Below are 26,432 nucleotides of genomic sequence, written 5' to 3' on the forward strand. Positions count from 1 at the left end.
CACCCAAGATCTAGAGGCCTATTGAATAGAAAAATAACAAGAGAGAACAATAGAGACAAGAACAAACTCTATTCTCATCAATGATGCAATAAGATGGCCCAGACAAATGTACATAGGAGACCCCTTGGTGATATAGCCAAGGTGAGTATACAAGACGATGACAAGTGTTGTTGTCTCATGACATGATAAGTAGAGCAAAAAGCTATCATCCCACCTAAAGTGGAGAGGTGCAACCATGGAAGGTTGATATGATAAGTGATAAAATGATATGTCCACCTAAAGTGGAGATGCTTCAACCACTCCTATGCAATTCCCTAAGTAAGCTTAAGTTTAGGACCTAGGAAAGAATAAACCAAGTTAAGATGCCTTAATTACACCAACACGCCCCCCCACAAGTGCAACTAGGGGAATGTAGACTCAAGCTAATAATGCAAGATGGGTCTTGGCAACATAGCCATGTTAGGTACCCATGTACAAATGCAAAACAATCTCTCACAAACGAAGAAAGGGAGAAAACCCAGTGGAAAAAAACTCCCCCCCCCCCCAAAAGAGAGATGAAAATACAAAAGAACTCTCAGAGAATAATGAGAAGGACAAAACCCCATGTGAGGAAAAAGTCCCCCCCATAAGAGAAAAGAAGAGAGACCAAGTAGCCCCCCCTCAATGTAGAATGAGCACCAATGGTAGATGCTCCAAGCTGGATGGAGAAGCTGCTCCATGAGCGTCGGACAATGTTCCTCCCCTTGGGAATAAACAAAACCAAAGGTGTTTGCATGAAGTCTCTTGAATCCTGGAAGGAAGTTGTAGGAAGAAACTCAAAATGTATGGAGTCTCTGAAGGCTGCTCAAGTATCCCCATGTTGATGTTGAATGTCACCCCTTCCAAATCAGGTGTACTAGGCCAAATTACTGAGGAATATAATCCAAGCTCTAGTGAAGATGAATGTAGAATATGATCCAAAGACTCAAATGTCTCTAAAGATAAAGAGACCTCCTCCAAATGCTGTACATAAGTATCCACAGTCACATCAAACTCGAGAGAATGATCATGTAGAGAATGAACAAGAGGCCAACAACTGAAGAAGGATCATCTCCATCAAAGAGAAGATGAATATCATCAATGATGTCTCCCAAATCTGCAAGGTAGGACTCCACAAACAAAGCTGCAATGTCTGTCAAGTAATCATCCCAAGGAACTGTTTCTGGAAGGCAATGTATATCTTGCTGCACCGAATCACATGAAGCCAAAACTGTAGCAACACAAGCATGATCAGGAGCAACAATAGATGTGATATACAATAGGAGGTGATGAAATGCAAGGCTCAAGAATTGGATCACATGTGAGAACACCCAAGTTCAAGTAACCAAAGTTCTCGATACGGGAATCCACACAAGAAGTGTGATCATCATCTAAAGAATCAAACTCATCAATAGGAACAAAGTCTGAAAAGGAGTACAACCAAGATGCATGATCCACCACCCCGGTAGCAATGATAGCTCTACTCTCCAAGTCTCTAATGAGAATTGAATCAGGAGTGAACTCCATAGTCTTCCTTGTTGTGCCATGAGTGATTTGATAGATGGAAAGAAGATTGTTTGTCAAGTGAGGTACACACAACACATCATTGAAGGTGCCATTCACAATAGCAATAGATACTTTCCCAATCACATTCATATATGTATGATTGCCCATCAAAATTGGTGGCATGTTGCAAGGCTCAAATGAAGAGAACATAGACTACGGAGATGCTATATAATAAGAAGCTCTTGAATCAAGAAGCCATCTCCTTGAATCATGACTTGTAGTAGCACAAAGCGCTTGTCCTTTACTTGCCCCAAAAGTGTCACTCTTTCCCTTATCAAATTCTTTTTCTTTGGAAGAAGTTGCTAAAGTAGACATTCTAGAAGGCAAACTGATTCTATTCTTCTCAAGAAGATGCTTCAATTCATCAATATCCTTCTCGTGACAATGGTGTTCATCATGTCCTAACTTCTTGTAGTATGCACAAGTAAGCTTCTCCTTATATGGTTTCCCCTTAGGAGAGGATGTAGAATCCTTTTGTTGAGGTGAGGTAGATTGTGCTCTATCCTTTTGTGGTTTTGGCTTTTCTTGCTTTCGGTGAAGGAATCAGCGCTCCTAACAGACACAGAAATTGACTAAACCTTCTTCATAAACAGATACTAGCTGCCTATCATCGCTGGCGAGAAGAAGATGGCTGGGATCAATGAAAAACCTATGTTTTAGCGTCGCAGTTCGCTACTCAGAAACTACTTTTTTCCCTCCGTCGCAGTTAGTTTTTTAGGAAGAATCTCACTTTTTCCCTAACTAATGAAAACCATTGGAAACAATAGATGCCCACCCATGTTTAAAGCATAGGCAGGCGACCTTAATTAATATCTTTCCTAAGCAATTAATCTATAGTTAACAACTTGACAAGGAACGGGCGGGTAACAGGGCTTGGCTATTCCTGATCGTATAGAAATGAAAAACCAATAGCTCAGCTTATCACGAGCGACCGTAATAGCTCAGCTGGTCCGGTAGCTTATCGCAACCAATTTGCTTCTTTTTGGAACCTTTCTCATGATTAGCCACCAAGGCATGTGACTTGGATGATTTGAGAATACCCATCGTGTTCAACCTTGCTTGTTCAAGCATCAACATCTCTGTGAATGAATCAAAGGATGGTGTAGTATAGGCACTCCCCATTGTCAACCAATGAGTGTGGAAGCTAGAAACAAAAGCTGCATACTTGGAAGGAAGCTTGTCCAGTAAATTGAAGACCAATTGTGCATACTTCTTATCAATGCCACAATCCTTTAGTTGTGCTCTTATCCCATTTGCCTTAGCTACATAGTCTTGGATTGTAGCAAAACCCTTAGCATCTAAATTAGTGAGATCATTGTCAAGCTTATAACCCCTAATCTCATCAACTTTGCCATATAATTGAGCAAGTTTTTCCCAAGCGTCCTTAACTGTCTTACGCTTATCAATGTGAAAGATAAGATTAGCTGATACATATTTCTTTAATGTTCCAAGAGCGATAGTACTTTTAATGAGCCAATCCATTTTCAAATTAGCATTCAATGGTTCTGAAATGGTACCATCGCTTTTTCCATTAGCTTACTCCATGTATTAACTTTCCAAGTTGCATGATTATGTAGAATTAAAAGTGGAAATTTAGGAGAACCCATAACTAAAAATCAGAAGAGCACCAAGAGAGAAAGGAAGGAACAAACACACGACACCCCCCAAATTCACTCAATCAAAGAACCCCCCCTCCCCCCGCCAAATGATGGTTTGGCACTTTATACTTAGTGCATGTACAATGGCCACTTGCAAAAACAAGGCAAGGTGGACTTCTGATTTCAACATTCAAAACTACCTCAATTAGGCTATAAAAGACTCAAATCACCAATGCAAAAGATCTAATTGAGATATGAGCATTACATATGCCAAAATAGGCCCAAAATGGCCATATGTTGAAAGTACAAATTCTACTCACAATCACTGCAAAATGATAGCATAAAAGTGAAGTAGACAAAAATCATGCACTTTAAAAAAAATTACACTTGAAAAAGTAGTCATATGAGCCTGAACGGAGCCATGGAAGTTGCAAAAACGAGGATTGGATAGGTACAATTGTGAAAAAGTGAATTCTCTAAAAAATCTGTGCGTCAAAATGGAAAACCACTTGCAGCACTGTGAAAAGTACGAAATTCTACCCCAAATAAAAAATAAATTCATTGAAAAATGAGCCCAGATGACTAAGTTATGAGATTTTTGAAATCAGCTTTAAAATGAAACCTCTCAATGGAGAGAGAGAGAGGGGGGGGGGGACTAATTGCCCCACATTTGTTGTGTGGTGAACAATTTTAATGTTTATAGAAGAGCAATGCAAGCATGACAATCGACTAAAGTTTTGACATACTTATTTCACGTAGTTGATGATGTGACACTTTGGCTGTACTTGTGGTTCTTTGATTGCTAATGTGGCAGATGATGAGGAGTTGGTGTGGCTATTGTGTGGGCGACTTGAGGAGTGCCATGTGGCATTTATTGGTAGGAACTGCAGATTGTGTGCTCACCGTTATCTTTGTGGTCCACAACTAATGAAGTAATGCCACGTGTCCTGGTGTGATTGGTGACTACTAGCAAAGTGTCCAACCAAATGTAATGTACAAATCAAACTGCCAAAACCACGATTGAGTTGTGATCGATAGTCTACAATATAGACTCGAGCAATTAGAGGAGGTCGATGTAAGAGGAAATTAGGTTCAATCTAGGCAATGCGATTACACAATATGCTGAGAAAACCTCTCCAACAAATTTAATATCCTCTTGCCAAGGAAATTGTCACTTTCCACGTAAGAGTCCCATGCCACAACACTTAACATGTCAGGCAACAGAACCAAGGAAAGTGGAAAATATGCACTGATCAAACGATATTAAGATGTTGATAATAAAAACGCATGGGCCAGTAGAGAAGGACTGCCCACACTGGTCAAACCATGCCGCCGATTCAATCAAATACGCCGATCACGGTAGATACATGCTCTCGATCCAGCAAGGAGAACGAGCCACTTCCAAAATAAGATCCATGAACGTTGCTGCTGGTACAATGCATCAAACAGTATCTAGGTTCCAAGTTGGAAATAATGCGCTTGAAAGGTTGCCCAATGCTGTCAACAAGGAATAAGCCCGATCATGGAAGGCAATTAAAAATGCCTCTGTGCAAACCACGCTAGCCAGACAAGATCAAGCTGCCAATTTGAAATACACATTCCAATACAAGGTGCGATCAGAATAAATGAACTTGGTGCCTAAGCAAGTTCGATCAATGAACAGATGCTGATCAACAATGATTTTGAAATATCTGGTGCCGTGGGCCTGGCAAAGAAGGATTCATTAGCATAGAGATCCGCCCAAACCAACGATCCAATAGCAAACGTAGTCTGCCAATCAAACAATATGCAGTAAAGTGCAGTTACTGGAATGGCACGAGGTGATCATCAAATGGAATGCAAAGACCACAGGTTCAGAAAGTCCAGATTTGCATAAAATAGAAAGCACCCCTTCCAATATATCGTAGGCCACCCAAATAGATCTTGGGCAATAAAAATAAATCGATGACCAAGCTTTAACCACAAATTGGAGAGGCCATGGATCTACAAATAATGCGATGCCAATCTGAGATACTCCACGTGGGTCTGTGGATGAAAATGAGCGGGATAATTCTACAACAATTCTTGAATATGATCCCGATCACAGGAGAATGTAATCAAACATGATAACTGCGGGCAGCAAATTGAGAAAACAATCGCCTGACAATTCAATCCCTCAATCGAGCAATCAAACCATGGGATGATAAGTGCAGCTCAACACAACGATACAATGTGCCAAAACATATATAGGCAGTGCAATACACTGCAAATGAAACTTCACTGCCAGAGTGAATATGGCCACCAAATAGCCAGGTTTGAAAACTGGTTACCGTGGGCTTTCTCTGCCATAGAAGATAAAGACAAATAGTAATTTGTAGATTTGAGTGGGAGGGGGGTTGCAAGGCAATGTTAGTTCTGATAGCACTTTGGTAAATAGCACATTAGATTGACCATGCATCTACCAAAACTCCACACAAATCAACAATATGGAGCCACACCACAATAAAATGCAATATGCACATAGTATAGACCAGTATTATTTTTTCCAATATCAATAAATTTGCTCAAATTTGATAAAAAATGTGCAAATGAAATATTGATAGAAAAAAAAATCTGCAAATCTGCTGTTTGAAACAGTCTAAATGGCCCTGCGACTAAGAAATTTTTGCTACAAAAACAATTTTATCCGGAATATAGGCATATTTGTAGTCAAAATTCATTGAACTAGCCTTCCGAACACAATGTCGATGACCAATCAGCCTTAAACTGCACCAAGATCTCTCCAATGACTATCCAAAGGAACCCTAATGGGTTTGATACCATGTAAGAATTTGCTATGGAGATAGCCACCCAAGATCTAGAAGCCTATTGAATAGCACAATAACAAGAGAACAATAGAGACAAGAACAAACTGTATTCTTGTCAATGATGCAATAAGCTGGACCAGACAAATATACATAGGAGATCCCTTGGTTATATAGCCAAGTGAGTATATGAGACAATGACAAGTGTTGTTGTCTCATGACATGATAAGTAGAGCAAAAAGCTATCATCCCACCTAAAGTGGAAAACCGCAACCACAAAAGGTGGATATGATAAAGTGATGTATCCACCTAAAGTAGAGATGCTCCAACTGCCCCTATGCAATTCCCTAAGTAAACTTAAGTGTAATTAGGGCCTAGGAAAGAATAAACCAAGGTAAAATGCCTTAGTTACACCAGCAAACATAGATAATAAATATGTATGATATATTGTTTAATAGAATAAAATAATAAAGTATCCAAAGCAATGTTAAAGAATTGTGTGAAAACAAAAACCATGATTTTTGTTTATGGAGGCTTTTGTATGATTGCAATGGGGAATAATCTCATTGCGTTTTGATTTTCTAGTTGCAAATAACTCCATGATATCATTTACTATAATGGAAACATTTTTTTCGGTGTCATGAAGGGTAGAAACATGAATTTATAGTTGTGAAGAAGAGTTTGAATCATTTTTACGGCATGTGGTAGTCACTAAAATTACAGAAGAAAGGGCCAAGGCATGTCCTTGCAGCCTTCTCTACTTGGAACATACCCACATAGTATCTAGGTTTGCAAGGCTATGCCTTTGTTGTCTTGTAGATGCTCTTGTTTGGTCCTTTGATACTCAACTGCAAGGAATTTAGTATCATAGGATGAGAGGGTAGGCTTCTTGTTGGTAAAGCATAGGGTTGTCATTGGGATTGTGAAAGTATCTATGTTGAATAACTGTTTCCTAAGGCGAGTTTTCATTTTATTGGAGTCTTCTTGCTAGTTTTTATTGATGGTTTTGTTAAAATTCTGTATATTTTTAGCATTTAAGTCTCTATTTTTTTTGGGCCTGGTGATTGATTGCCAAGCCACAAGTGGGTGTTTGAATGCCTCATCTATTTCTTGTTGTATAATTTTTCTTTCAATTGCCATTAATGCTCATTCAATTGAGCTCGAAATTGGTAGGAGTGTTAGAAGATTAACATGTATTAGATGACTCTTGTTGATGGACTCTTCCATTAGAAGTTAATCATTTGTTGCTTGAGCATGCTAGCTCATTCACCATTATTCTTTTGAGTATTTTGATTGGAGCAGTGGTGGGCTCCCATTGGATTAGTTGTACTAGGAAAATTTTGCTTATTTTATTTGTTTGTTTTCTCAAAGTTGGGTAATCTAAGAGAGGATACCTATATGAGCTTGCTTTTGTTGTGTTTTGTTCTCCTGATAAAACTGTCTTATTTACTTTTAAGGATTACTCTTCCTTACATTATCTTTGAGACTCTTTAAAGTATTTTTTTCGTGCCTTATCTTTCTTTCTATTTACTAGTGGATGAAATTGAATTTGATATGCATTCTGAAAAAAATGAAAATGAAACGTACATGTAAATTTTTATTTGTTTAACTTGTCTAGTTTCTTGATACTTACTTCTAGCTGTCAAGCTGTTATTACTCTGATTATCTTCATGAAAACTATTTTCAGTGCAGATGCTGATACACGTCTTGCAAGGAGAATAAGGCGTGATACAGTCGAGAGAAATAGGGATGTAGGATCAGTCCTTGAGCAGGTAAGTATTTTATTTTTTTTAATGGGTCTTATTTTTCTTAGTACCATTGTAAAGTTAAATCATACCTAATATTTTCATTTTGGTTTTCTAGTGGTTATTTATACTTTTCAAACCTTGCTGGGATACTTATTTGTCATTTACCCTGGAAAGTTATTAGTTTATTCAAGTATGCCTTTTTCTTTTGTGGATTTTGTTCTTATTTGTACACACAGTAAGTGTAAGGGATTGCAAGATGCTAAAAGTATCATTCTATTGATTGTGTACAGTATTCGAAATTTGTGAAGCCAGCATATGACGAATTTATATTGCCATCAAAGAAGTATGCAGATATTATCATTCCTCGTGGAGGAGATAACCATGTTGCTATTGATTTGATAGTGCAACATATTCGAACAAAGCTTGGGGAACATGATTTGTGTAAAATATATCCCAATCTCTATGTTATTAACTCTACTTTTCAGGTAAATTGTTTAAGTTGTATATCCTTTTCATAGTTATAGTTTGTTTGGAAGCCATTCACTTTTCAATGGTATTAGAATATGGAATTTGAATAGAATTTAGTAGATAGAAACTCAGTAATTTTTTTTTAGGATAAAAAAATTGGATTGGTGGTTCTAACATTCTTTTCTAATGATTTAATGTCAAGGAACTAACCCTATTGGGATGAATGATTATATGTTTGATTCACAGATAAAAGGAATGCATACATTGATACGTGATGTTAAAACTACCAAGCATGATTTTGTATTCTATGCAGATAGGCTGATTCGTTTGGTAATTCTGCTGTCAATATCTTTATTTTTAAAGCAACTCAAAACATTGTTAATTATGGTGCGATTGTGCTCGAAGTTTGTTAGATTATCTAATTCATTAATTTAAAATTCCTTGCAGGTTGTTGAACATGGTCTTGGTCATCTTCCATTTACAGAAAAGCAGGTGATCACTCCTACTGGTAAGATCCTAATGGCCTATATTTCTTTCCACTCAAATTCTTCAAAACTATTATGTGATATACTATTTGCACTAAGATCATGTACTTCATTGATGAAACATAATGTGCTTATTAATGGACCCAAGGTCAGTTGTCAAGGTGTGCTAGTACAAACATTATGTATCCAATGAAGAGCCTAGGAAACATACATGTTGCACGTAACTGAGGTAGCCTTTTTTATAAACCTTTGTCCAAAGTCATATGTGGGGCATCATGTGGCTTACATATAACATTTGTGTCCACTTCTTATTTATAAATTGTTTGCCTTAACATATTAAATTTTTGTGTTCTGACAACAAATAAATGCTCTACAAAACTTTCAGCAGCACTAAATTTTTTGTCAGTTGCTTAACCTCTTTAATGAAGTTAAGAATGAGCATCCCATCAATCTTCTTATTGACTTTTAAGTAGGCAACTTATGATCTTCTTGTGAGGGTAGTAGTTAGGTTTCTTAATGTATAATTTTCTGGACTATGTTGTTGAAACTATATTTCTTAATTTTTAAATTAACCAATTTACGCTTTTCAGTGATTGATACAATTGCCTTCAGTTTTAAATTTTGATGTGTCCCTCCTATCTTTTCGTATGGTCATTGCTTAATTCCATTCTCCTAATTTTTTTAAGAGTTTTCTTTTCATTCTTCACCTTATTTTTTTTCAGTTCTTTTGTACTTAAACGATAAATTTTTCCTTCTTTTTTCTCTTCATCTTTTTCCTATTGTTAACTTTCCTTCTTGTGAGCATCCAATCCATATCAACTGATTCCAAAACCATCTATTGCCACGGGAATGGAGCCTTCAAATCACTTGTCGTAACAATTAGTTTTATTCTATTTATCAAGAGACAGCGGTAATTGTATTGGTATGGGGAAGGGGATGCCAATCAAATTTAAGTACACGGGTAACTAAATAAGGAGACAGCTATATTATATATAAATGTAGGCACCCGAGATTGTGGGTACGGAAATGTGTGAATTAATAATTGATTGTTATTAAAAAAAGTAGAGGAACACTCCTTATGTAAGCAATTACAAAAGATCTTTCCATAACGGAAATGATCGAGAACTAAAGATAGAATAGAACAATTCTAAATACTAACTGACTGACTTACAGAATAGAAAGTTAATAAAAACTAACCAAATAACTTAAATGACCATTATAGCTATAAGTATTACAATATTACTCTAATACTCTCCCTTAATGGTCATTCTACTAACTACAAACATATGTCCTGAAATTTTACAACCAGCCGATACAACCCATGATCTTCGATGCCAACTGCAATGGTTTTCTTCTTGCCGTTGAGTCTCTAGCTACCTTCCAACCTGATGTTGGGTAACGAAGCCATCTCTTCCACTATCCAAAGACACCAAAAACAAGATAAAATGCAGCTTCTAAAAAAACTTGAAAGCCATGATTTGTTTTTAAAAAATCGTGCAAAAATTCTGAATACCCAGAAAATCGTTCTAAGCCTTCGCAATTCTGAAAATCCATGATTTTGCCAAAAATCTTTAAAAGAACCCCTTCAAAAACTCTCCACGACTTCGGAGAAAAACAGCAACATCCACGATTTTGTAAAAAAATTGAGCAAAAAATCAGCCACGATTTTGTGGGAAAAATCATCAAACCTGAGATGTGACGTTGTAAGTAGAAATATAACACGATTTTGTTGAAAAATTGTCAAAAACTCTCATTTTTTATATTAAAAAAGGGTAAAAACCCACGATTGTGTCGAAAAATTGTCAAAAACAGCAACCCTCAGTGATGGGAACAGATAGCCCTTGCAGATCTAAAAGGAAATCTGCAGAAACCATGAAAAATCGCCAAAAGCAGATAAAAAATTCATGATTCATTCAAAACTTCTGAAACAAACTTTTAGGTTAGTGCCAAAAAATAGAAACGCTTTATTTTATTTAAACAAATTGATAAAAAAATTCTGTCAATCAAAGCCCTTGATTCTACAGATAGAACCCACAATTTTGTTTTAAAAAAATCGGGCAAAAAACTTCTAGAAATTTCCTCAAAATTTCTAGGTAAAGACTATGAATTTTTATTTAAAAAATTAGCCAAAAAAGAACCTATGCTATAATACCATGAAATAATAATTGATTGTTATTAGCAAATTAGAGGGAGGAATACTCCTTATATAAGCAATTACAAAAGATATTTCCATAACGGAAATGATTGAGAACTAAAGACAAAATAGAAAGATACTAAATACTATCCGACTTACAGAATAGAAAGTTACTAAAAGCTAACTAAATGACTTAAATGACCATTATAGCTAAGTATTACAATACTACTTTAATAATGGGTACTTGGTCCACATTTTTATAATGGAGTTTCCTAGTGAATACGGGTTTTACTTCCAAACAGTGGTTACATAAAGGATTATACTTGAACCCACAACAGGTGATCCATATTTCATGTTAACAAATGCTTGAGCAAGGAAAGTTGTCTTTTATGATCCTCATATCTAGATTTATATCCGATACCCATATTTATATACACTTTAGAGCTCTTCTTGGAGAATGCTTAGAGGTATGCTTAATCAACTCCCAAGAAGATGCAATTTTCATCTATTCCTGCAAAAATAGTTATATTACTTTATTGCACATGTTGATGGCAGAATGGTTCATGTTAGATATTGTGCACAAGGGTCAGATATACATCAACATAGTTTGAGAACTCAGAGTCACTATGGATTTGGCAGCTCAAAATTTTAACTCTGATTTGGGACTTGGCAAAAAATTAGGCAAAAAAGTCATGATTACAAAAAAAAAAACCAGAAATTAATGTATTTAGTATTTTAGAGAATACATAAGTTTATTCTCATCAACAATTTATTATAATTCAAAGACTACTTACACCATAGGACCTTCAAATAGTAATGTTTTTTAAAACTTATCAAACCTTATCAAAGCCAAGTCAAAGAGGGATGAAACCACCTTTTTCTCCCAAAGAATGTGATTCTAAACTTTGCAACAATTCCAAAGTGTTTTTGTTCTATTTTGAGTTTTTGATCCTTGAAAAATCCTGAAGGACATAATTGTTTGTTGTTTCATAGGTTTCACAAGCAACTGAAGGAAATAATAGGTGAATCCGATGGTATAGAAAATGCCTGGTTCAAATGTCTGCAGCTGTGCAGAAGCCAAATAGGAGGCGAAGGTGAAGGAAGGTGCTGACAACCACAATTTTTTGTATTAAATATAAGGGATAAACTGTTACAAAAATCAGCCTACAGGCTAGAAAAGAGTCGGAAACAGCAACTTATAAGTATAGAAGTAGTTGCCAAAAACTGCATATGACTAACATATCCTGCATTACTGACTACCCTATAACAGAAACATTAAATATAACTTCATTATCTACTTGTTGCAGCAATATACAGCTGCAAACCAAAAACTAACTGAAGCTGTTCATCTTTTCCTATCAGCTCCTACTTACAAATATATAGTGGATACATATTTGCTATTTTGGTGACAAAACATAATAAATACATTTCTTACTGCTTCCTATTCTCACTAAGAACATCAAATCTATTATCTAATCACGCTAATGGTGGTACAACAGCAGATATCTCTTCTTTGGATCTCATTACCTCTGCAATATCCTCATCAACAGTGTTGATATGTGCTCTCATGCCATGATCTTTACCTTTGATCTGCTGGTTCTCTTTGGGCAGCTCCCTATAGGTCATTTGAGGATGTCGTAAAGGTGTGGATTTCAGCTTCGCTATGAAATGGTACCACTTTCTAGCAAGGTCGTACACCTTTAGTAGTGTTAAATTCTAAGTGTCTCGGCTAGAGAGACTTTGGTTCAAATTTAAGTGTCTCGACCAGCACTGCTTAGGGAGTTTAGGTTGACTAAGAGAAGCAATCCTAGATTGACCTCCTTTGAAGACATTGACATAGTTGGGAGGATTCTTTGGCCATTGTAGTTATTGCAAATGGTTTGTTAAGGATTTTTCATAGTTGGCAATGCCCTTAATAGATTTGACAAAGAAAAGAGCCTTCACATGAACTGGTGCAACACAAAGAGCTTTCAATAAACTCAAGGACATAATGAGTTCATACCCCATGCTAGCTGTTCTTGACTTTTCATTTTTCTTTGTACTAAGATGTGATGCTTCAAGAGAAGGGATTGGATCAACTTTGATGTAGAATAAGGATTCAATAGCATTTGAGAGCTAAAAACTCAAGGAAGAAGAAAATAGGTTCTCAATTAAATGATAAATAGATGTTAGCCATCATGCATGCATCGACTAATTTCAAGCAATGCCTAGTTGGTGGTAGATTTGTGCTGAAGACAAATTAAAAGAGCTTGAATTATTTCCTTAGATTGAAGGTTCCAAATGAGAGACAACAAAAATAGGTAAGCAAGCTTTAGGCCTATGATTTTGACATAGAGTATGTTAAGAGAAATAAAAATGCAATAGTTGGTGCTGGTGCTTTGTCTACGAAGCCAATTTTATGCTCTATCTAACATCTCTACTAGTTGGAAAGTTGATATTATAGTTGAATACATCATGAATGCTTTTGCTACTAACATCCTAGAAGGAAAGTTGTAAGTTGATAGGTTCAAAGTAGCAAATGAATTCATCCAATACAAGGGTAGAGTTTATTTTGTCCATGAGTTAAAGATGAAATACAAAATCTTTAGGGCAGTCCATGATACACCATCGGAAGACACCTTAGATATTTCATGAGATATAAGGAGATTAGGGAAAGTTTTTCATGAAAAGGACTTAAGGATAATGCCCTCAAGCATATCAAAGAGTGCATTATTTGTTGACAAGACATGACAAAGTAGACATTTCTAGCATTCTAATCAAAAGTGGGGGAGCATTTCAATGGATTTCATCATAGAACTTCCAAAGGCACTAGGTAATGATTGCATTTTTGTTGTGATTGATGGATTCACAAAACATGCTCACTTCTTTGCCATATCCTTTGAGTTCAAGGCGTCTTAGGTAGCCAAACTAGTTTTAAGAGAAGTGTTAATGCTGCATGGTTTTCTTGAAAACATAATGAGTGACAAAGATAGGAGGTGTTGTGACCTTTTCACACATCACCCCATTGCAAATGGAGACCACCCTTTTTTTCGCCTAGGTGTCTAGTTGTTTTTTAGGGTTTTGTTAGTTTGACAGTAATTTTTGATCACCGGAAGCAATTCACTTTCAAAATTTGATCAAGAATGCGATTTGAGCTAGCTTCGATGAACGGTCATAAGATTAAGGGGTAGAAGTGAAATGTGCAATATCGACAATTTTGTCAATATGTTGTCAGCTTTGTTGATTTCTTGTCAGGATGCTTGGTGTTGGCTTAGTGTTGAGGATGTTAAGTTTTAGTGTTGCATTTGAGGCTAAGTTATTGAGCAAGCTAAGTTTTTAGCACTCAGGGGATGTAATTCATTGCAAAATTAATTCAAACTCTGACCCTAAAGTGCAAAATGCAAAAGCCTCCCAAAGTTCGACCGAGATGTGGTTCAGTGAAAATCCTTCCTAAACTCTGACCTAGGAAAGAAGAGAACAATGCAAATCCATCAAAAAGTCCAATCTAGCTCGTAAGCATTGCAAAACCTATAAGAACTCTGATCTAGAGCGAATACATTGCAAATAATTTAGAAATTCCGACCTTGAAATCAATGCACAACTCAAATAAAGTCAAACCATTGTATTATTGTAAGTTTTGAATAAAGTCCAATCTATGGTTGTGTAAAATGCAAGATCTCACAAAAGTCAGATTCGAGAGTGCATAATTCATTTAAAGCTTGACCTGGCTTATGATCAATGCAAATCAGATTGAAATTCCAACTTTGTGCAATTGGAAAATTGTCCTAAATCTTGACTTGATCATTGCAAATTCGGCTTGAAGTCTGACTTGAATTCGTCACAGACCTGTTGTGACGTTTTCACACATCGCCCCATTGCAAATGGGGACCCTTGTTTTTTTTTGCTTTTTAGGGCTTGTTTTCTAGGTTTTTTTTTTAGGGTTTTGTCAGTTGGCCTTTGCATTTTGAGTGCTGTCAGGGAGATCAATAGGATAGCAAGTCCGGCTTGAGTGATGTCCTGATCCTGAAATTTGGCTAAGTCTGAAAGTCCTGATCCTGAAATTTGACCAAGTCTGGAAACTGAAAAACCTCAAAAAACTAGATTTTGCAATATAATTCCTGGAGGTCTGAAACCACTCTCAAACATCCTGAAAGTATATATGGAATATAACTTAAAGTATAAGAAATGTTTCTCCTTTATTATACTTAAATGTTATATTCCAGAAAAATTATCCTGATAGAGAGTTCAAAAAGTCAAATTTTGCTCCTGTCCTTTATTGAGGATCCAGAGCGAATTTCGCTCCTGACCCTCTCAGGAGGTCCAAGGTGAATCACTCCTGTGCCTCACCAAGGTTCCAGAGCGAAAAGGCTTATTGGAGTCATTCCTGACCTTGTTTGGTCAAATTGAGACATCAAAGGCATGGTGGAGGACGAAATGAACGTGATAAAGCATCCAGATTTGATTAAAGACAATGAAATGATGGAGTTTTGCCTAGAAGGGTAATTTCGCTCCTGTTCCTCACTGAAGGACCAGAGCGATTTTCTTTAGATACACATTTTTAGACCTTTCTTGGACTTGAACTCTTATTCATGGCGTGTAACAGGATGAAATCTTCCTTAGCAAAGACATTTCGTGATTAAGGACGAAGCATTTTGGCCTAGAGGACAAAATTCGCTTCTGTCCTCACTGAAGGACCGGAGCTTGAATTTCAAATTTGCACTATTTTTGCAAGATCAAAATGATTTTATGATTTGAAGAGGTTAAGGGAAGCATGTTTTATCCATTGAATATAATTTAAGCAGTCTACAAAGGAGTAAAACAACCCAAAATGTAAAAAGTGCTCCCGTCCCTCACCAAAGGACTGTCCCACTTTTTCAAAAGTGCTCCCGTCCCTCACTGAAGGACCGTCCCACTTTTTCAAGTTTCTCTTCTTTGTTTGATATTTTATGGCAAAACTTGATTTGGATGCGAAGGACGAATGATGTTTTATGCCTTGGACGCAATTGAGAGGTTTAAAGAGCAAAAAGTATGCCAAAATGACAAAAAGTGCTCCCGTCCCTCACTGAAGGACCATCCCACTTTTCTAAAAATACAAATTTCTTGCAAAGGCAAGGCAAGTTGCGTGATTGAAATGAATGAAAGAGGGCAAGATTCATCCATTGAAGATAATTTGGAAGACTAGCAAAGGACGAATTGGCTTGTAATTGCAAAAGTGCTCCCGTCCCTCACTGAAGGACCGTGCCACTTTTTCCAAATATGACCATTTACCTTGCATTTTGAAATGATATTTTTTACCAAGGCTCAAGATGGTGTGAAATGTGATATTCTACGCCTTGAGGGTAAATTGAAGATTAATATGATCAAGAATTCATGCAATGGACTCAAAAGTTCTCCCGTCCCTCACTGAAGGACCGTCCCACTTTTTTTGAAAACAACAAATTCCCTCCGAGATTAGGCTAAGGCAACGTTGTATGAATTTTGTTCATCATTTTGTTCATCATTTTGTTGGCATTTCATCAAAACAAGTTTTTGAGGGTAAGAAAGGTAATTTTCAAAGGAGAATACATTTCAATTTCAAATGTTTTGATTCTGATTTTCTGATTTTATGTTTGAAGTATTCATCATCTTTGATGTCATTAGCAAAGCTTGCAAGGTTTTAATCGAATAGTCATCAAGCCTCTTAGCTCACATCTTGCATTGATATGTTTTAACTCTTCTTTGTACCCTTGCATGTTTGTAACTTAAGGTGTTTTAATTTTCAGGGTAGATGTTAGCTCCAGGAGGTATCTCTCGAAAGGCTCAAAAGAAGTATGACTACAAGGGAGTGCTGCCTGAGTCCAAGATTAGTTCGAAATGGAAGAAGGTTGGAGACACCAACCTTGGGCATGTGGACATTGGAGACTTCAAGAAGCGGATGCATGGACTTGATGGATGCTTACTACCAACAATAGCAAGGAAGATGATGCGCAATGGAATTGTTCAAGCAGTAGGTTTTCCACCGGCAATACAATGCAATGAGATGATAGTGTTATGTGCAAGACATTGCAATTGTCAAGAAAGACAAATTTGGGCTCCCAATGGAAGAGTGCTAGCATATCTAGGAGAAGTTGCAATCAAGGAAGCATTTGGAATCCTTGATCATAATTCCACAGTTTACATGTCAAAAAAGGATGCAATGAAAATTTATGAGGCAAAGACTAAGGCTTGTGTAGAGATAATCAATAGCCAGTGGTTAGAGAAACCAAGAGGTTATCACTCGAGGATGCTGAAGAAGCTCTTATGCATTGATTTTAAAGAAGATTATGGAGACCTCGTCCTTCTATTAACCTGAGTCATGGGAACCCCTCAGGTTTCTACTTTTGAGTTGTGGATGTTTTATTTCATTGAGGAGATCACAACTAGATTGTAGATGATAAATTGGGCTAAAATAATTAGTGATAATGTAGATGAGCAATTGAAGAATTTGGTACGCACTCGGTCTTTCTATATGAGTTTGTATGCTGTTTATTCATTGGTAAGAAGTTACAAGCATCCAGGATTGATATGTAAAGGGATAATGGGAAATAAGAAAGATCAAGTTAAGATGTATGATTGCTATCCACAGTTGCATTTGCATGAGAAATCTCATTTCAAGAGAACAAATGATGCCTTTTCAATGTACATTGTCAGGACTCTTCACGGAGGTACCCATCAAAGATTGACAGACGAAGCTAAGGACTTGGTGCAGAAGTTTGGCTCATGGTACATCCAGTTTCCCAAATTCACATATCCAACTTATAAGGTGATATTGCTTGAGGTCACAAGGCAATTGTCCACATACGAGAAAATTCAAAGAAGCAGGCACGAGGTTGGAGTTTCCTTTCCTCTTGCAGTTGGGAAGATTATTGAGTCATGTCCTTCCACACAAGAAGCTGAGAAATCTGATGAAGAAATTCAATTTTATCCTCTCTCCGTCTATAGGTCAAGATCTAATTTTGATCCTTATCATTGCATTAAAATGATAAATAGGAGGAAGTGCAAGCATAGAGTTGATCTTGAGGATTATAAGGGCCAATGCAGTGGATGAGTTAAAGGATGCGGTCAAGATTGTCTGTGAGTTTGATTAGCGAGTGAACTTTTCCTCATGCTTTTGATCATCTCGAGGATGATCAAAATTATGTTCAAGTCCATTCTGAAAAAGAAAAGAGTAAGCCACTTCCTCCACTTAATTGGTCCGATCTTGAAATATCAAACCTATCTACATTGATGAGACCGGTTACAAGGTATACAAGGTGGTGGGTTGATCAACAAGTCAGCAATTTGAAAGAAAATAATACTTCCTTGACTTATGAACTAATGGGTGATTTGGAGTCACATTCATTTGATGATCAGGAAATGACTGAAAGCATAGAGAGAGAGATTACAATAAGCAAGAAGATGAAGATTCTATTAAAATAATATTAATATCTATTCTCTAATGGTCATCTTCTATTCTTAGTGGTCATCTTAGTTGTCGACTTATTTAGCTATTTAGCTTTTTAGTCGACTTATTTAGTTTGTTTAGTCTTTTAAGTGTAACAATTGCTTCTTTATTAAAGATGCATAGTTAGCTTTTTGTTATTTAGTTTTTAAAGCTTTTAGCTTTTTAGTTTTCACTTAAAACAACTAGTTCTTAATTTAGAACGTCGCCTTATAAACTCTTTATATATGGTTGTATATCGTTGAATAGTTCATCTGATTATTTTGAGCAATTAAATTTTCATGGTATCGGACCAAGTCAATGGGGTTTTTTAGAATTCGGCGAATTTTTTATTCCTACCTGGAATTTATTTCCATTTTTTTTTTTAAAACTTTTTTTATGAAAAAAATCATCATTTTCTTTTTTGGAGGGTTTGTGGTCAAGGTTTCTTCTGCAAAGTTTTTTAGCAACAAAAGGGTTTTTCAGGCGTCGTGTTCTCTGCTTCGCTCAAGGGTTTCGTAGTAGTTTTTGAGTAGTTTGTGTCATTTATTTTATATTGCTACATGCGATTTTTTCACGCGTTTGTCTGCATCTCTGTGTGTAGCGCCTATTTCATCTGCGGCGTTCTTTTTCTTCTGTGATTGTTGTGTAGGAGGGTTTTTTAAGAACCGTGGATTGCAAGGGCTTTTTTTAGCCGCGATTTTCCCTTGTTTCGTGTGATATCTTGTGCGATTTTCTGGGCGTCCTATATTTTTCGGCGTGTTGGCAACAACTCGTTTTTTCGTCAAGAATTTTTTGGGCTTTTTGGTGGTTTTTTGCAACCCTGCACCTATTTCGCAATTTTTTTGGAACCTAAATGCGGGTCTTGTTTTCTCTGTCCAACGATGGTGGCACATTTTTTTGTGGCTTCTAGTAGTGATGGTAGCGGTTTAGCTTGCGTTTTTTGAAACCTACCTTTCAGTTTGCTCGCGAAGATCATTTCTTGGTGTTGCGATTTTGATCACACGTTTTTCGTGACCTGTGGGATTTTCTAAGTGACAACAGTTTGTTCTGCAATTTTTTTTCTTGCGTTTTTTTAATATTTGTGAATTTTGCGATTTTCTATATTGCGATTTTTTCAACAACTTCGGCGGTCGTTTTTGGGCTTCTTTTTTTCGTGGCGGTAGGTTGACATTTCTGCAGATTTTCCAATGACGTGTTTTTGCGTTTTTTCGGCTCATTTTCTGTGTTTCCACAGTTCGGGAGGGCTCACTAGTTTTTATAATTTTTTTAAGGTCTTTTTTCCACAAAAATTATATTTCTGGGTTTTATTAATTTTTTTCCTACAAAAATTATTTTTTTCTAGGGTAAGGCCTCTTGTCCTATAGGTCCCAGGGTTTTCACAATTTTTTCTTGAAAAATTGTTTGTCAGTTTTTTATTTTTTTCCACAAAATTCATGGGAGGGTTTTGGTTGATTTTTTCCTCAAAAATCAGAATTTTGCCGCATGATGTCTGGTGTTTTGTTGAGTGACATTTTAGGTTTTTCACGATTTTTTCCTTAAAAATTGTTCGCAGGGTTTTCTTGATTTTTTTCCCTCAAAAATTGTTCGCAGATTTTATAATTTTCCCTTAAAATTATCATCTATAATTCGTGAAGTTCACGTGAGATTTTGGGTATTTGGATTTATGATGGGTATTCCTATCTTTGGGTTTTTACAGTTTTTTCCAGAAAAACGATGATTTGTAAATTCTAGTTTTCTAGGTTTTCACGATTTTTTCCTCAAAATTTGTTTGTTGGTTTTTTTGATTTTTTCCTCAAAAATCATTTGTAATACGTGAAGTTCACGTGGGATTTTTTGATTCACGAAGTTCTTAGGGTTTGACGTTTTTTCTCGCGAAAATCGTGCTTTGTTGCAGTCAATTTTGGGTCGCATTGCTAGGGCGAACATCTGCATCCATGGTATTTTGTAGTCTGTTTTGGAGTTGCTGGAGCAAACAGTGCTCAAGGCTCTTCTGCAAAAGGGTTTACCGATTTTTCCTCAAAATCATGGTTTCAGGTTTCAGTAATTCGCATGCGCCAGATCTTTAATTTGCGTGTTAGGATAACATCAGCTTGGGCAGCTTTTGGTACTCTTGGTCATTTACATTCTTTAGATCCTGGGAGGGTCTCCGTAGCAGCAGAATGTTCTTTGCATTTGTGATCAAACGACCTGTAGTGTCTTTTGTAGGGTATTGAGTACGATGACCATTAGGGAGGGTATTAAAATAATTTTAATATCTATTCTATAATGGTCATCTTCTATTCTTAGTGGTCATCTTAGTTGTTGACTTATTTAGCTATTTAGCTTTTTAGTCAACTTATTTAGTTTGTTTAGTCTTTTAAGTGTAACTATTGCTTCTTTATTAAAGACGCATAGTTAGCTTTTTGTTATTTAGTTTTTAAAGCTTTTAGCTTTTTAGTTTTCACCTAAAACGACTAGTTCTTAATTTAGAATGTTGTCTTGTAAACTCTTTATATACGGTTGTATATCGTTGGATAATTCATTCGATTATTTTGAGCAATTAAATTGTCAAATTCAAGGAAAAGGAAGGATACAACAAAAAGTTCTCAAGTTAGAAAAGAAAAAAGAAAGGAAGGATGGAAGTGAAGAATTGAGACAAAAGAGACAAAGGACAAGTATTACCCATTCTTCTACTAGGACCTCATTGGTAAGAGAAGTTGATCCATTAGGAGATAAGAATGTGACATCAGTGGTTGAGAATGAATCACAAAAGGAACTTGAGATAAGATCTCCAATTCATGAAGATCAAAATGTGAATGCATTTGTTGAATCAGTTCAGCAAGAAAATTAGGAATATGAGTCTTCACAAGACTTTGACATTCCTATTGTGGATTGCCTTATCAAACCATGAACAATAGTGGTTGAAGACTTGGGAGACCCAAAAATTGCCATTCCAAATACATATTTTGATGAAGGAATGATTTCAGCACTAAAGGGACTTCAGGTAATTGAACAACTAGATGAAGGCGTGGAATAGTCTACCATACTTGAATGGTTGAAGGATGGAATGATAAAGAGGGCAGTATTAGAGGTACAACCAGTGGATGATGTGGATGATTTTCTAGAAAGGATAAGCAAACTTGTAGAGAAGAAGAAAGCTAAGAAATTCTCTAAGATCATAAGAGATGGTTTAGGATCTCACACATTGCAAGTCGCGGTTCCTAAAGTGGATAAGGCAAAAGAAGGTATCCTTCTCTAAGAATATGAGGTGAGAATGATTGATTTAGGACTTGCAATGCAAAAGCAAGAGATTGAAGATTTGGATGATTCTATCAACATCATCAAGGAAAGATTGAGGAAAGAACAAGAAAAGAAGAATAAGTTAAGGGAAGAGAATCAACAATTGAAAGAGTACCCAAAACACTTGATGAAGCCTATTCGGCGAGAGGATGAAACATTTGTTCCACCAGCATATCTCCCAAGGGAATCAGTTGAAAGTTTTGAAGAAATGAGAATAACAATGAAGGAAGTAAAGGAATGGATTGATGACATTTCGACAAGGCCAACAAGTTTGTGGAAGAATTGGTGCAAGCACATGGAAAAGTTGCTACATTCATGTAGAGGATTTAGAGTGTGGTAGAATTGTGGGAGGATTTTCTAGTTGTGCAAGAGAAGACAATTCCATGCTTGTGTGTGTTGAAAGAGACTTCCAAACAAACTTTGATTGATGGAAGAGTGATAGAAGAGAAAGACGTATATGACTTTGGTCATTGGTATTGCGCATTGATGGCAAATAGGGAATATTTGAGAAGATAGATGATGATTGTGTGCAGCTAGAGGGAGCGATTAAGGCAATTTAAACTAAGATATTTGTTGCAGTTGCAAAGGTACTTGGATAGGAGGTGATTGGTGAAGATGATATGAATGTGGAAAGTCTGAAAGACAAAGTGCAGAATAACCTCCTCAAGTTTATTGGTCCTATTATGAAAGATCACTTGAACAAAGCTCATTAATTCATGTTCTTTGTGGATAGCTTTCGAAAATAGGAATTGGAATGGGAGAAGACATTTGCAACATGTGCACCTATGGGCAGAACAGACATATCATGTGTAGAAGGAACTAACGTATGCATGTAATGGTTTTGACCATTTACCCACATTGGCAGTATGGTGGCGGTATCGAGTTCTTATATAGACCGATGAGTGTGGTTTAAGTGAGCAATGGCTCACATGCTTTCTACCGCTCGACTTGGAGCGGGCGTCGAGGTGCCATGAAGTGTTAGGTGCAAGTTCGTAACTGTCAAGTCAAACCGCCAAGGAAGACTATGATGTTGCTATGGACCGTGAAGTGTTTGGGCGCATGTTGGCAGTGGTCAGGACAAACCATTGAGGAAGACTGCGATGTTGTGATGAACTATCAAGCGCATGATCACAAGGGTTAGGGATAACAATCAGTATGACTTGCGATCTTGTGAGCTAACCGTTAATGGTCATAGAAGATGCTACACTGCAACTTTGCAGCTTGGAGATAATAGTGGACAATTAGCCTGCGAAGTAGCGAGAGATTGCCACGTGTCACTCAAGTCGCACCATCGCAAGAAGTGATGTCATTATGAAAGGCTTGTGATGAAGCGACTGACTGCCATGCATTGTACCGGGGCCCACGAAGCTAGAAGGAATGGAGAAAGTGTAGCTTCACAGAGTTTGATGATGTAAGCAGAAGTCAGGTTGTGATGTTGTGACCCAACACCACGTGTTCTTGACGGTTAAGGTAAAGTGGAACATGACTCTCCAATGTGACATACAAAAGAAGACTCAAGGAGTTTGAGTGAGCTATAAAATGATGTGGCGCGTGGAACCACCATGGTGGCAACAACGATCAAATATTTTTGGTCAAATCAAGTGGATCAATGGTTTAGATTTAAAGGATCTAGAGGAACTTGTTTTGGCACAATAACTGAGCATTCTGGGAACTTGCACAAGTCAACTTAGATAGCTATAAATTGAATGCAACTGGACAGTTATAATATGGGATGGATTCTCTATGCTGTGATTATAAGAACAGAGTGCAAACCGACTGAATGAACGATCCTAATACAGCATAGGAAAATGTATAGATCATGCTACATGATTACAATGCAAAATGCTGTTTGTATGATCTGTGATGTGGTATTGACTGACTTTTTGGAGGTTAATACAAAGTATACAAATAGAATGAAAATTGATACAAAGTAGTTGCAATGAGAAGAAAGATTGAAGATTTGTAGAGAAGCAGAACGAAGTGAGAGCTGATATTGTTTTATCAATCTGAGCAGTAGATGAGAGTTGCAGAGTTGAAAGGGTGTGAACCAAATTTCTGAAGAGAGAGAGAGCAAAACTACAGAGTTTCACTTCAATTCATTTTCTAATTTCATCAAGATTACAGTCTTGAATGTTGTAAAGGGATTGGTGTCCATAAACTGTAGGGGTTGGTGCTCCTTTGGATTGGTGTCCATAAATTGTAGCGGCTGGTGCTCCTTTGGATTGGTGTCCATAAAGTGTAGGGGGTTGGTGCTCCTTTGGATAGGTGTCCATAAAGTGGGGGATTGGTGTCTCCTAAAGGTTGGTGCCTTCGAATTAATTGTAAACAGTTGATACATTTGTGAGGCTGGATTTGGACAGTAGCTCCAAGCAACATTTCTTCACTGTGGTTTTTCCCATTTTGGGTTTTCCATGTATATCCTGGTGTTGTGTGTTGTGTTATTGATATGCACATTCTTCTGCATTATATGGTTAATTACTCGTGAATGCTGAAAAGTGGTTTTAGAAGTATTTAAGTATACACTGATTCAACCCCCCCTTCTCAATGTATTTGTGTGTTCAACAATTCATAGAGTACATGTTGTATATTGTGCCAAGTGTACCAATGATGGAGATTGATCGTGTGGTGTCCAGATTCATGGAAATTGCAAGCAGAGAAGGGGACAAGGGACACATCCTTGTAGAAGAGAGTTTGTTGAAAGATTAGGTGGCTTGGAATTTTGCCATTCGTTCTCTTTCCTCGCATTTTGTGCCAAGGAAGGTTTTCATTTTCTGTTGGTTGTAACTAATACTAATTTTTTTTTATTTGTTTTAATCTTGGCCATTGATTATAGATCAATCTAGGCCCTTCATTTGTAATAAAAGCTCTATATAAGGCTATCTCATTTCATTTGTGTCATAAGAGACTTATGTGAAATTGTTGCCGAAATACAACCAAAGTTAATACAAACTCATTGAAGCTTGGTGAGCCTATGTGTGATTTTGGATGTTAGCATGGTTTCCTATCTCTCAAATTTAGATTAAGAGTCATTTTGCATCAAGTTATTTAGTTGAATGGAAGGCATTGTTGATGATTTATGGTGAAACCTACATGTGTTGGCAAGAGACACTGTTTCAGAAGAGATAAGTGCTTGAAGATTGCTTAGTGGTTGTCAATGATGGCAACCCAGATCAGAAGCATCATCCGGTATATGCAAATTCATTCTACCGTTAGTTTTGCTTAAGTCTGGAAGGTGGAACATAGTATGAGTACATTGAATAGAACTCAATTTTGGGTGTACGTTTTTGTTTGCGGTGGAAGAAGTAGCTGATTCGATGATTGGAATTGCTTAGTTCGCAATCCTAGCTTTCGGTGTTGATTCTAGTGTAAGTTTATGATCCGGTTTTTGGTATTTGAGGAAGAATAGGGTTATTTTGGTATAGTGTGTTATGCAGAATCTTCGAGATGATTTTGTTGATTGGTGTCGTGTTTGAAGTTGTTGTGCCGACTTGATTGAAGTGTATTATCAATTTGTTTTGGTCCGCATGTGTATTGGTAATTGGATTGAGCCGACTTGATTGAAGTGTATTATCAATTTGTTTCATGTTTTTGGAGTCGACTTGTTGGTGACCTAATCAAGTGATGCGGATATATAAGACCGATCTATATGAGCATTTTGGTGATCGATGTGAGTGAGCGAAGATTGTATAAGCATCTGTGCGCAGTTTCACGTGCGCTATCCTTGGATTTATGCTCTGGTACATGACAAAGCAGAGCATAACAAAGCAGTGTGCTAGAACAGTGGAAGAAGACTCTTTGTGCTTAACTGGAACTGCATTTTGGCATTTGTTGATGCTATTCATCAGTTTAGACAATTTGTAATCATTTGTAATCATTTGTAGGATAGTGAGTCCTCCGAGGTCGCAACCCTCTCTGTTGTAATTGACCAGTGAGCTCTAGGCAGTGTGCCCGAATGCATGTGCATTCCCTTGTAATATTATTATACTCCTGATCACAATATTATAATATTTTCGCTCTCAATCCCACCGTGGTTTTTCCCTTTCTTGGTTTCCATGTAAAAAATTTCGGTGTTATGGTTTTGTGCTTGTGTGTGTTGAGTTTCTGCACTTTGCTTTTATTCATTTGTATCCGGTGGTTGAAGAATCAGTTAAAGAAAGTTATAAATTGCTTAACACTAATTCACCCCCCCCCCCCCCCCCTCTCAGTGTTAATTGATTACAACAACATGTTCATACCATTTGTGGTTTGATGATTGCAAGTCGTAGTGCATGGTTGGACTGAACTCCGTTTATGCTTAAGTTCAATTGCTTTACTCTCATTGATTCACATTTCTTTTGGTGTCAATGTGTGTGAGCAATTTGAAAATCTTTCATATTTCTTGAGAAGATTGTATCAACTTTGCGTAGTTGTTCCTAATGGCGAAGCAAAGTTTGATTTGGTTTCATTAAGTCATTTAGAATTTCTTGCACTAGTAGAATTAGAATAGATTCATAAACCTTAATTCCTTTTGCACTTTATTTCAAAGAGAATTAGTAGAAGTAGTCAAAAAGAGCTTATTTGCAACATCCTAAGTCATTTAGAGGAAAAGAATTGATTGAAATCCTAGAACAACTATGTAAGTCCCTTTGTGTGAACCAAGATTATGACATTTATAAACTAAGTCTATCCCAAGCAATAAAGTTGCTTAGTTTGTGTTGTAAACCTTGGGGTCTTGTTGATTGACCTTGACCCTTAGCATCCAAGATTTCCTTGTTAAAGAGAGGGTAGGATACTCTGTATACTATTATATGTATGAGGTGCATAAAAACACATCAATAGAAGGTCTATTCTTGTGGGAGCTTTTTCATTTGACAAGGGCTAAGCTACACCAATAGCAAGTCACCACCCTTAGATTGGACAGCCGAAGACTATGAACAAATGGATTGAGGATTAC

At 36.8% G+C, this 26,432-nt stretch overlaps 1 protein-coding gene across 1 annotated transcript in view; it reads left to right on the plus strand.

The window, feature by feature from the left end:
- The window catches only part of LOC131044647 (uridine kinase-like protein 3), a 96,275-nt gene that overhangs the window by 51,422 nt on the left and 18,421 nt on the right, over window positions 1–26,432 (plus strand). Inside the window, exons 7-10 of the mRNA XM_057978011.2 lie at window positions 7,658–7,737; window positions 8,004–8,198; window positions 8,428–8,511; window positions 8,629–8,689. Coding sequence (XP_057833994.1) covers window positions 7,658–7,737; window positions 8,004–8,198; window positions 8,428–8,511; window positions 8,629–8,689 — 420 coding nt within the window. The remainder of the gene's footprint in view (window positions 1–7,657; window positions 7,738–8,003; window positions 8,199–8,427; window positions 8,512–8,628; window positions 8,690–26,432) is intronic.

Source organism: Cryptomeria japonica, chromosome 1 (genome assembly GCF_030272615.1).
Source record: "Cryptomeria japonica chromosome 1, Sugi_1.0, whole genome shotgun sequence".
NCBI lineage: Eukaryota > Viridiplantae > Streptophyta > Pinopsida > Cupressales > Cupressaceae > Cryptomeria > Cryptomeria japonica.